Source organism: Rhinoraja longicauda, chromosome 27 (genome assembly GCF_053455715.1).
Source record: "Rhinoraja longicauda isolate Sanriku21f chromosome 27, sRhiLon1.1, whole genome shotgun sequence".
Lineage (NCBI taxonomy): Eukaryota > Metazoa > Chordata > Chondrichthyes > Rajiformes > Arhynchobatidae > Rhinoraja > Rhinoraja longicauda.
In genome coordinates this window covers 8,344,473-8,357,224 of record NC_135979.1, presented here as the reverse complement: position 1 = coordinate 8,357,224, position 12,752 = coordinate 8,344,473, and the positions used below count along the sequence as shown (strand labels likewise).

Sequence of the window (12,752 nt, the reverse complement as noted above, 5' to 3'; positions counted from 1 at the left end):
GGAACGGGGTACTGATTGAGAATGATCAGCCATGATCACATTGAATGGTGGTGCTGGCTCGAAGGGCTGAATGGCCTCCTCCTGCATCTATTGTCTCCCCACCTCCAGCCAGTCAAATGCCACACAGCGCAGGAAAACAAAGACCTGGAGATGTTCATGTGAACACAGGCAGCTCCTGTGGACAGAGTGAATGCTTCACCTCACCAAGATCCCTCCATCCTGATGAAACATCGCTGGTTTGAAGCACGAAATCTGATTTTTTTTCCTCATTCCCAGATGGCACTTCCTGTTGGGTTAAACATTTCCAGGTTTCTCTTCAGATTTCCAGCATCTGGAGTATTGACACAACACATATCTTCCTCCCAGGTTTCCCAAACATTAGCATCATGTCGGTCTCTCTTTGATCTCGGTGCCCCTCCCCTCCCCCCCCCCCCCCCCTTCCCCCCCCCTCCGCCAAGTCCCTCTTTGTTCTCGGCGGTGCAGTGCAGTGGCCCATCCAACAAATTCATGATTACAACAGGTGTCGAGGGTTATGGGGAGAAGGGGGAAAAATGGGATTAGGAGGCAGAGATCACCCATGATTGAATGGCGGAGTAGACTCGATGGGCCGGATGGCCTAATTCTACTCCTATAACTTGTGAAATACGATAAGGAAGACCCCAGCATGGTTGAATGAGTATAGGATGCTATGTGTTAGTGATGGGGGTGAGTGGAACCATTCTGGTAAGTGAAATAATGATGAGCATTAACATTTCAGGTCATGGTTTCACCCCAAGTTGGTCGCAGGTAGTGCGGCTTTACGTTGATAGTAAAAGGGTGGAATTCATGACAGGCATGGTAGAGGACGACTTTGCAACTTGAGATATTTTAAGTTTGGTTTAGAGATACAATGCGGAAACAGGCCTTTCGGCCCACCGTGTCCGCATCGACCTGCAAACCTACGACCTGCACGTCTTTGGAGTGTGGGAGGAAACCGAAGATCTCGGAGACAACCCACGCAGGTCACGGGGAGAACGTACGAGCTCCGTACAGATAGCACCTGGATGTCTGGCGCTGTAAGGCAGTAACTCTATCGTTACGCCACCATTAATTGGAGAAAATGATAGTTGGATGCGATGTGGAGGCAGGGTTGGAAGGAAGCATAGAAAGAGAGGAGGCATCTGTAATTTTTGAAGAGGGTGCATTAATCTGAGTGGCCTGTGTCATGAAATACAAGACGTTAAAGTTAATCTGCAACTTTTCGCCTCCCCCATTTTACAATGATTTAAAGTCAGAAATCTCCTCATGTTATGCATCTCATTATTAATGTTACATAGAAACATAGAAACATAGAAAATAGGTGCAGGAGTAGGCCATTCAGTCCTTCGAGCCTGCACCGCCATTCAATATGATCATGGCTGATCATCCAGTTCAGTAGCCTGTACCTGCCTTCTCTCCATACTCCCTGATCCCTTTAGCAAAAAGGGCCACATCTAACTCCCTCTTAAATATAGCCAATGAACTGGCCTCAACTACCTTCTGTGGCAGAGAATTCCACAGACTCAACACTCTCTGTGTGAAGAAATTTTTTCTCATTACTTGCCAATTCCCTTTAATTCCATTAAGGGTGCGAATTCCCCCCTCCATTTGGTTTTCCATTAACTGTTGTAAAACATTTGGTTTTCTGCATTTTTGTTTCAAGGAATGTTTGAATCGGAAAAATTCTGGCTACAGCATCCACCCTCTACCAGGAAACCGCATGTATGGAACAGAAAAATCTGGCTTCCTGTACAAGAAAAGTGACGGGTGAGAAACGGAGAGTTTGCGAGGCTTCCATCTTGTGTGATTCCTGGAGCTGGGTTACCCTCCAGGAAACGTTTTAAACACAAATCCTTTGCTGCCAAAAGACCCCTCTTCTCTATTCTCTCTTCACTTCCAAGAATAGAGGAGTTTAAGGGGAAGTTTGATTTCAAAAAATACTTCAACGCCGTAAAGAGATTTGGTAATGTAAACAAGGTGAAACTAGTTTCTGTTAGCAGGAGCGCCTACAACCAAAAAAACCTGTTTGCAAAAAAAGCAAAGGTGACAAGAAAAGGCGCTAAGTGCTGGAGTAACTCAGTGGGTCAGGCAGCATCTGTGGAGAACATGGTTAGGTAACGTTTCAGGTCAATAGACAATAGGTGCAGGTGTAGGCCTTTCGGCCCTTCGAGCCAGCACCACCATTCAATGTGATCGTGGCTGATCATTCTCAATCAGTACCCCGTTCCTGCCTTCTCCCCATAAACCCCTGACTCCGCTATCCTTAAGAGCTCTATCTAGCTCTCTCTTGATTGCATTCAGAGAATTGGCCTCCACTGCCTTCTGAGGCAGAGAATTTCACATAATCTTCTGACTGAAGAAGGGTGCTGAACATGAAACCTTGCCTATCAATCTTCTCCACAGATGCTGCCTGACCCATTGAGTTACTTTAGCTCTGTGTGTTTTTGTTTTGTAAACTGGTATCCTCGGCTCCTTGTATCCACAGTTGTTTTTGACCTGGAATACACTGTGAATATGCGACGTGGGATAATTGAAATGGTAAATTTTGACAAGAAATTGAAAAATACTTGGCTGGGGAAAAATTGTAGGGATACAAAGTGAAAAACAGTAGAGTAAATTGGTTAGCCTTCTCTCTGGGCAATGCACAATGGGCCGAGTGGCTACCTCTGTGATGTAAAATGATATAATGCTTTCAGTGAAACTTTTTAACGCTTCGCCATTAAGAGAGCTCACTGTTCACTCACTGCTCAGTCTGAAGAAGGGTCTCGTCCTGAAACGTCACCTATTCCTTTTCTCCAGAGATGCCGCCTGACCCGCTGAGTTACTCCAGCTTTTTGTGTCTATCACTGTTCTTTAAATCCACTTGTATTTCTCTATAGTGGCTCGCTAAATTTTATTCCACAATCCTTCACCCCCTTTTGAATGTGGAGTACAAGCTTCATCCTTCTCCTCCTCAGTCATAATTCCCTTCCTTCAGACAGAGCTTGGTAACCCTGCTGCAAAATGGACAATATTCTTAATTGTATGTAATCTACTCCAATTTTACTGGTGACATTTTGCCTATTTTGCTAGTGTACAAAGGGCCGTTAATGCCTTCGCCCATGATTCGTCCTCTCTTTCCTGTTGACTTTGTTATCAAACCCAATTTCCCCTGGACTTCCAACCTTTAAGGCAACTAACAGCTCCTACAGGGCAGCAACTTGGATGTCCAGCTCCGAGTTTTCCACACTCATGGAAAGAAAGAGAGCAGAGAGGCAGTGGAATCCACCTCTGGTGTAGTTTTAAATCTTTAGTTCTTTGTGCCTTGATATATCCTGTCGTATGTGATGCTAAAACAAGATCAAGCCTTAGAGTAACTCAGCATATCCAGCAGCGTCTCTGGGGAACGTGGATAGGTGACGTTTTGCGATCCCGAACAGAAACATCACCTATCCACTGCTGCCTGACCTGCTGAGTTACTCCAGCACTTTTTTTTGGTCTTTTTTTCCGGTCCGCATTAACCAAACTGATCTCCCGGTGGCCGAGCACTTCAACTCCCCCTCCCATTCCCAGTCTGACCTTTCTGTCATGGGCCTCCTCCAGTGCCATAGTGAGGCCCACCGGAAATTGGAGGAACAGCACCTCATATTTCGCCTGGGCAGTTTGCAGCCCAGTGGCATGAACATCGACTTCTCCCACTTTAGATAGTTCCTCTGTCCCTCCCTTCCCCTCCTCCTTCCCAGATCTCCCTCTATCTTCCTGTCTCCACCTATATCCTTCCTTTGTCCCGCCCCCCTGACATCAGACTGAAGAAGGGTCTCGACCCGAAACGTCACCCATTCCTTCTCTCCCGAGATGCGGCCTGACCTGCTGAGTTACTCCAGCATTTTGTGAATAAATCGATTTGTACCAGCATCTGCAGTTATTTTCTTATACTGCAGTTCCTTGTGTCTCCATATGAGAAACCATTGTGTTTGGACCTGAAAAATTAAAGTTCCATTAAATGTGTGGCCTCAACTACAATTTCACCAACCATCAATAGACTGTGTAAGCGGAGTTGTGTTGAATTCGCTGCATCTGTTGCGAATCTTATTTAATCTTTTTCAATTGTCAGGATCCGAAGAGTGTGGCAGAAGAGAAAATGTGGAGTTAAATATGGCTATCTTACGATATCGCACAGTACTGTGAGTAAAATGTGGTGCTACAAACTCGTAGAGGGTAGTCTTTAGAATGTTGGAGGCTGCTTTATGTAAACCTGCTGTTATTGAACAGTGCAATCAAATAATGTACTACTATCTTATGTTTTTCTTTTTAATTGGGTTATTGGAATATCATATTGAATGACATCCCTCCTACCCTAACACTAAAGTGTTTCTATACAAATTGAAATTGCTAGAGGTACAAATTGCTTTTAGGGTCATGTTGCTGATAACTAGCAGAAGTAATGTTGGGCATTAGATTTAGATTTAGAGGTACAGCGCGGAAACAGGCCCATCGGCCCACCGAGTCCGCGCCGCCTAGCGATCCCTGCACATTAACACTATCCTACACACACTAGGGACAATTTTTACATTTACCCAGTCAATTAACCTACTTACCTGTACGTCTTTGGAGTGTGGGAGGAAACCGAAGATCTCGGAGAAAACCCACGCAAGTCACGGGGAAAACGTACAGACGACGCCCGTAGTCAGGATCGAACCTGAGTCTCCGGCGCTGCATTCGCTGTAAGGCAGCAACTCTACCGCTGCGCCACCGTGCCGCCCTTCTGTGGACATTAGTGTTTCCTAATGTGTGGTGAACCATGCAGGATAAATGCTCTAGGATATATAGACTTGGCCAGTCTGAATGGGAATGTTAAAGTTGCTACATGTTTTAGAAACATAGAAAATAGGTGCAGAAGTAGGCCATTCGGCCCTTCGAGTCAGCATTGCTGATCATCCAAAATCAGTACTCCGTTCCTGCTTTTTCCCCATATCCCTTGATTCCATTAGCCCTAAGAGCTAAATCTAACTCTCTTGAAAACATCCAGTGAATTGGCCTCCACTGCCTACTATGGCAGAGAATTCCACAGATTCACAACTTTCTGGGTGAAAATGTTTTTCCTCATCTCACTCCTAAATGGCCTTCCCCTTATTCTTAAACTGTGACCCCTGGTTCTGGACTCCCCCAACATGGGGAACATTTTTCCTGCATCTAGCCTGTCCCAATCCCTAAAGAATTTAATATGTTTCGATAAGATCCCCTCTCACCCTTCTATCCTTGAGGATAGTAAGACCCAGGATGCTGTACCTTTATTGATATCAAGCTGTTGAGACAACATAGAAAATAGGTGCAGGAGTAGGCCATTCGGCCCTTTGAGCCTGCACCGCCATTCAATATGATCATGGCTGATCATCCAACTCAGTAGCCTGTACCTGCCTTCTCTCCATACCCCCTGATCCCTTTAGCAAAAAGGGCCACATCTAACTCCCTCTTAAATATAGCCAATGAACTGGCCTCAACTACCTTCTGTGGCAGAGAATTCCACAGACTCACCACTCTCTGTGTGAAGAAATGTTTTCTCATCTCGGTCCTAAAAGACTTCCCCCTTATCCTTAAGCTGTGACCCCTGGTTCTGGACTCCCCCAACATCGGGAACAATCTTCCCGCATCTAGCCTCTCCAACCCCTTAAGAATTTTATATGTTTCTATAAGATCCCCCCTCAGTCTTCTAACGGTCGACCATTTACCATGGTGGCGCAGCGGTAGAGCTGCAGCCTCACAATGCCAGAGTCCCAGGTTCGATCCTGACTACGGGTGCTGTCTGTATGTGGAGTTTGTATGTTCTCTCTGTTACCATGTGGGTTTTCTCCAGGTGCTCCTGTTTCCTCTGGCATGCTGGTGTGCAGGTCCATTGCCTTCTGTAGATTGCCCTTAGTGTGCAGGATGCGAAGGTGGGATAACCTGGAACTACTGTGCAGTTGATCGATGGTCGGCACGAACTCGGTGGGCCGAAGGGCCTGTTTTCAAGCAATATCTCCAAACTAACCTGAATACTTCTGCGGATATTGAATGGAGATAGAATAGGGTTCTTCCTGCTCTCCAGAGATGCTGCCTGTCCCGCTGAGTTACTCTGGCTTTTTGTGTCTATGTTCGGTTTAAACCAGCATCTGCAGTTCTTACGCAAATGAATAATCCGAGTTAGTTTAAATAGTTTTTTAGCTTAATGGCATTGGGTATGAAATACAGTTTAAAAATATTTTTTTTAACTAAGTTAGCTTGGGATAGAAAGATCTCTGGCCTCTTATAATGGGGAAAGGTTGGGAAGTAAATTTGCCCAATTTGTTTGTTCCAGTCCCGTTTTTCTCATTTTGTTCTCCACATTTCTCTCAGATCAACAGACCTCCGGCAAAACTCAACCTGCTCACCTGCCAGGTGAGGCCAAACCTCGAGGAAAGAAAATGCTTTGATCTTATAGCACGTAAGTGTAGTTGTTGCAATGTGTCAATGATCTTTCATCTGCGTTGGGCTATTCACGGGCTTTGGAATGTCCCAAACTCTCCCAAATGTCCCAAACTCTTTGCAACTGTGGGGTGGTGCAGCTGGGACATGTTGGCCACTGTGGGCAAGTTGTCCGAAGGGCCTGGTTCCAAGCTGAATAAGTAACCAAAAAAATCTGTTAAATAAATAAGGAATAGCCATTCACCCTGTTCACTGTGGAGAACTCGTAATAGACAATAGACAATAGGTGCAGGAGTAGGCCATTCGGCCCTTCGAGCCAGCACCGCCATTCAATGTGATCATGGCTGATCATTCTCAATCAGTACTCCGTTCCTGCTTTCTCCCCATACCCCCTGACTCCTCTATCCTTAAGAGCTCTATCTAGCTCTCTCTTGAATGTATTCAGAGAATTGGCCTCCACTGCCCACTGAGGCAGAGAATTCCACAGATTCACAACTCTCTGGCTAAAAAAGTTTTTCCTCATCTCTGTTCTAAATGGCCCACCCCTTATTCTTAAACTGTGGCCCCTGGTTCTGGACTCCCCCAACATTGGGAACATGTTTCCTGCCTCTAACGTGTCCAACCCCTTAATAATCTTATACGTTTCGATAAGATCCCCTCTCATCCTTCTAAATTCCAGTGTATACAAGCCTAGTCGCTCCAGTCTTTCAACATATGACAGTCCCGCCATTCCGGGAATTAACCTAGTAAACCTACGCTGCACGCCCTTAATGCTTTTGAAGATCAACCATAATCTTTTGCATTTACCTGGGAGATTTAACGTGACCTTGGTGTGATATCTCGAACTGAAGGATGACACCTCTGACAATGAAGCACACCTTTGGGAAAGTGGGCCTGATGCTCTGATCGGCAAAGCTGAAGCTGAAACTGAGTGGCTTCCCTTAACTCCAACATCTCTTAATTCCCGCAGATAATCGAACGTACCACTTCCAGACGGAAGACGAGCAAGAATGTCAAGTGTGAGTAAAAAGGGTGGCTTTTATACACCATTTCACACGGTAGATGGTAGATCAACTCGAAGTTCAATCGCATAGTGCCTTTCTTGTTTTAATGTCTTGCACAAGGTGAAGCCATTTAGTTTTCTCTCTGGAGTGATCGGTGCAATTGAGTATTTGTGGGTTATTTTGTGTCAGGGTAGAAATTTGTCCTTGAACTTGCATGGGTTGCCCTCATACCCCTAATGTTCGTGTCAGTGCCTGGGGAGGTCATTCCCATTACAACATGTTTATGTAATGTTTGTGTAAATCAAGGAAGCGCAGATGTCTCAGCCAAAATAGGAGCTTTTATAGAAGGTTGAACGTAGAACGTAGAAAGTAGAACGTAGAAACTAGAGCGGAGAGACTAGGACGTAGGGACTAGGACGTAGAAACTCAAACGTAGAAACTCAAACGTAGAAACTAGAACATAGAAACTAGAGCGGAGAAACTAGAACGTAGCATGTAGAACGTAGAAACGGGAACGTAGAAACGGAAACGTAGAAACTGGAACGTAGAAACTGGAACGTAGAACCTGGAACGTAGAACCTGGAACGTAGAACCTGGAACGTAGAACCTGGAACGTAGAACCTGGAACGTAGAAACTGGAACGTAGAAACTGGAACGTAGAACCTGGAACGTAGAACCTGGAACGTAGAACCTGGAACGTAGAAACTGGAACGTAGAAACTGGAACGTAGAAACTCAAACGTAGAAACTAGAACGTAGAAACTAGAGCGTAGAAACTAGAACGTAGCATGTAGAACGTAGAAACGGGAACGTAGAAACGGGTACGTAGAAACGGAAATGTAGAAACTAGAACGTAGAAACTGGAACGTAGAACCTGGAACGTAGAAACTGGAACGTAGAACCTGGAACGTAGAACCTGGAACATAGAACCTGGAACGTAGAAACTCGAACGTAGAAACTCGAACGTAGAAACTCGAAGGTAGAATCAATGTGCCTATCTACAAGCCTCTTAACTGCCACAATTGCATCTACCTTCACCACCCCATTGGCAATATGTTCCAGGCCGCCACACACCCTATGTGTAAAAAAAACTTTCCTCCTCCTCCCCTTTATAGCTATGCCCTCTAGTGTTGGACTGGAGAACCTGGGGGAAAAGGTTCTGACTCTCTACCCTATCTATGCCTACGATCATTTTATATACTTGTATCAAGTCTCCCCTCAGCCTCTAACGCTCCAGAGAAAATTATCCAAGTCTATCCAATAACTGTGTGCAGCTGGAACCCTCTAATCCAGACAGCATTCTGGTAAACCATCCATCCCTGCACCCTCTTCAAAGCCTCCACATCCCTCCTGTAAGGGGTGACCAGAATTGCATGCAATACTCCAAATATAGCCTAATCAGAGTCCTATAAAACTGTGTACATCTACCTCAAACATTGCATGGTCCTATCCTGTTTATTAGTTTACCAGCAAAGGACACTCATCTAGTGAGACTGTGGCCACTGTGATCTATGTCAAGTCCAAAGCAGGATGGCACAGTGGCGTAGCGGTAGAGCTACTGCCTTACAGCACCAGAGACCCGGGTTCCATCCTGACTACCGGTGCTTGTCTGTACGGAGTTTGTACGTTTTCCCCGTGACACGCGTGGGTTTTCTCTGAGATCTTTGGCTCCATCCCACACTCCAAAGATGTGCAGGTTTGTAGGTTAATTGGCTTGGCATAAATGTAAATGTTCCCTAGTGTGTATGGGATAGTGTTGGTGTGCAGGGATCGCTGTTTGTTGCGGACTCTGAGAGCTTGAGGGTCTGTTTCTGCATTGTGTCTCTATAGTTTAAAGGCACCTTAAGTACCTGAAATGGTTGGGCATCAGTCTGAAGAAGAGTCCCAACCCGCAACATCACCTATCCATGTTCTTCTGAGATGCTGGCTGACTGCAGAGTTACTCCGAACACTTGTGTCTTGAGTAATTCAACGGGACAGGCAGCATTTCTGGATAGAAGGAATGGGTGACCTTTTTGGGTCGAGGCCCTTCTTCAGACTAATTGTGTGTGGGATAGTGCTAGTGTATGAGGGCAATCACTGGCCGGCGCGGACTTGGTGGGCCTAAGGTGTTCTGAAGAAGGGTCTCGACCTGAAACGTCACCCGTTCCTTGTATCTCTAAAACTAAAACAGGAATTCCTTGTTGATGGCATGCATTCATGTTCTTGTGTTGCCAGGTGGGTCGCTGTGTTGCAGAACAGCAAAGAGGAGGCACTCAACAATGCCTTCAAAGGAGATGTCAGCCATGGCACCAATGACACGGTGCAAGAGCTGACCAAAGCCGTCATTGCAGATGTCCGAGGGATGGCTGGAAACGAGGTGTGCTGTGACTGTGGGGCACCAGGTGAGTGTAGCCAATCTGTCATCAGGGACAGAATCGAACAGTAATTACTGCTGAGCCACATCAATAGACAATAGGTGCAGGAGGAGGCCCTTCGAGCCAGCACCACCATTCAATGTGATCGTGGCTGATCATTCTCAATCAGTACCCCGTTCCTGCCTTCTCCCCATACCCCCTGACTCCACTATCCTTAATCAGTCTGAAGAAGGGTCTCGACCCGAACGTCACCCATTCCTTCTCTCCTGAGATGCTGCCTGACCTGCTGAGTTACTCCAGCATTTTGTGAATAAATCGATTTGTACCAGCATCTGCAGTTATTTTCTTATATCCTTAAGAGCTCTATCTAGCTCTCTCTTGAATGCATTCAGAGAATTGGCCTCCACTGCCTTCTGAGGCAGAGAATTCCATGGATTCACAACTCTCTGACTGAAAAAGTTTTTCCGCATCTCAGTTCTAAATGGCCTACCCCTTATTCTTAAACTGTGGCCCCTTGTTCTGGACTCCCCCAACATTGGGAACATGTTTCCTGCCTCTAACGTGTCCAACCCCTTAATAATCTTATACCTTTCGATAAGATCCCCTCTCATCCTTCTAAATTCCAGTGTATACAAGCCTAGTCGCTCCAGTCTTTCAACATACGACAGACAGGAGGTATTGGGAAATGTACAGCCAAGGTGGGTCTACTGAGCACGTTGCCACAGGCTATGTGTACAGGGAGGGTGGCATAGAGGGAGACATCACCACGGCATGGTTGCCATTGATGGAGTGATGGAAATTGGGGATTGCATGAATCTTGGGTTGAAGGGATAAAGGCAACCAAGAGAAAATAGAATATGCGGTCACTGCTTGACAGACGAGGTTGAAACAGAGGTGCACTTCCTCTTAAAATGTAAAAAAATCGATTAAAATAAGAAAAATATATTTTGAAAAACTCCGTCTGGCGACCCCAGATTTTAAAGAACTAGACGATATGTCAAAACTAAGAATAATCCTCGGCGAAGGAAATACGGCACATCTTGGCGCACAATACGTACCAGCATGCCACAACCTGAGAGACAGTGAATGACCAACATGTACACATACACTCACACTCATACACTTATAGAAACGTACAAAATTCTTAAGGGGTTGGACAGGCTAGATGCAGGAAGATTGTTCCCAATGTTTGTGGAAGTACAGAACAAGGGGTCACAGTTTAAGGATAAGGGGGAAGCCTTTTAGGACCGAGATGAGAAAGCTTTTTTTCACACAGAGAGTGGTGAATCTGTGGAATTCTCTGCCACAGAAGGTATTTGAGGCCAGTTCATTGCTATATTTAAGGGGGAGTTAGATGTGGCCCTTGTGGCTAAAGGGATCAGGGGGTATGGAGAGAAGGCAGGTACGGGATACTGAGTTGGATGATCAGCCATGATCATATTGAATGGCGGTGCAGGCTCGAAGGGCCGAATGGCCTACTCCTGCACCTATTTTCTATGTTTCTATGACACTAAGGAAATTAATATCGACCTACTAAACGTGCTACCTTGCTGTACTGTTTACAACTGCAAGAACGAGTAGCAATTGATAAAAGGCTATAAATGTATTGCGTGAATATATATATATATATGTACAGGGGCATATCGACCCATGCATTGTATACTTGTTTTTATATTCATGCATTGTAAATATGTATGTTATGTTCTATACTTTGGCAATATAATGATGTATCTTATCATGCCAATAAAGTATTTTAAATTGAAATTGAAATTAAAATTGATAAAGAGGTATAGTTTAGTTTAGGGAGACAGCACAGAAACCAGCCCTTCGGCCCACCGAGTCTGTATCAACCAGCGATCCCCGCACTTTAACACACACCAGGGACAATTTTACATATATACCAAGCCAATTAACCAACAGACCTGTACATCATTGGAGTGTGGGAGGAAACTGAAGATTTCGGAGAGAACCTACGCAAGTCACGGGGAGAACGTACAAACACTGTACCCAGGGCCGTCTTAACGCATGGGCCTGATGGGCACTTGCCCGGGGGCCCACGAGCATAGGGGCCCCATGCTGATCTGTGTATGTTAAGTGACTTGCAATAAATAAATACTACTTTAAAAATGTAGGTTCAATAAGTGCTTTTTTCGCAACATTTTCGGTCACTAAGTGCTTCTCACAGCGATCTGCAAGTGCTTTTCTCAACAATGTAGCACCCTAAGTCCATCGCTAAGTGCTTTTCGGTAAGTGCTTTTTGCCGGCACGACAGGGGGGGGCTGGTAGGGAAAGGGAGGTGGGGGAGAGTAACGGTAGGGGCCCCAGTACACTGCTTTGCCCGGGGGCCCATAATGCTGTAAAAACGGCCCTGACTGTACCCGTAGACAGCGCCCGTAGTTGGGATCGAACCCGGGTCTCTGGCGCTGCAAGGATGATTGCACACGTTTTCGTTTATAAAGATGAGTTGCATTGGACAACAGCAAATAGCAGATAGCGGTATCAAGGGGATAATCTGTTAGATAGCGCTTACCATTGTTCAAGGAATTTGATCTTCTTAATAATCTTTTTGTTTTGCAGCTAAATGTATATAATCCCTCCTGGTTTTTTTTGTTCTAGATCCTACTTGGCTCTCCACCAACCTGGGTATCGTGACCTGCATCGAGTGTTCTGGGATTCACCGGGAGATGGGGGTTCACTATTCCAGGATCCAGTCCCTCAATCTGGATGTGCTGAGCACCTCCGAGCTCTTGGTGCGTGAAATATTCTCTTCCCCACCTCTCCCCGCCCCCACCATCCAAGCATGCCCAGGATTTCCCTCTTAGTTTTTCGTCTTCTCTCAGTCGTTGTTTATCACGGCGGCCCAGGTGTCAAAGAGGACTGGATTCAGGCCTCGGGTTCTCCAAGGACACCCTTCGGTCGGGCTGAAGCATTTTTGAGTTGCAGCCACAGACTGT

General features: G+C 45.7%; 1 protein-coding gene across 2 annotated transcripts in view; it reads left to right on the top strand.

Annotated features, from left to right (window-relative positions):
- Positions 1-12,752, top strand: part of LOC144606949 (arf-GAP with SH3 domain, ANK repeat and PH domain-containing protein 2-like) — a 101,084-nt gene that overhangs the window by 60,467 nt on the left and 27,865 nt on the right. For both annotated transcript variants that reach the window (XM_078423474.1, XM_078423475.1), the window contains exons 10-15: positions 1,682-1,785; positions 4,112-4,181; positions 6,370-6,457; positions 7,409-7,457; positions 9,659-9,825; positions 12,415-12,548. In XM_078423474.1, the coding sequence (XP_078279600.1) occupies positions 1,682-1,785; positions 4,112-4,181; positions 6,370-6,457; positions 7,409-7,457; positions 9,659-9,825; positions 12,415-12,548 (612 nt within the window). The remainder of the gene's footprint in view (positions 1-1,681; positions 1,786-4,111; positions 4,182-6,369; positions 6,458-7,408; positions 7,458-9,658; positions 9,826-12,414; positions 12,549-12,752) is intronic.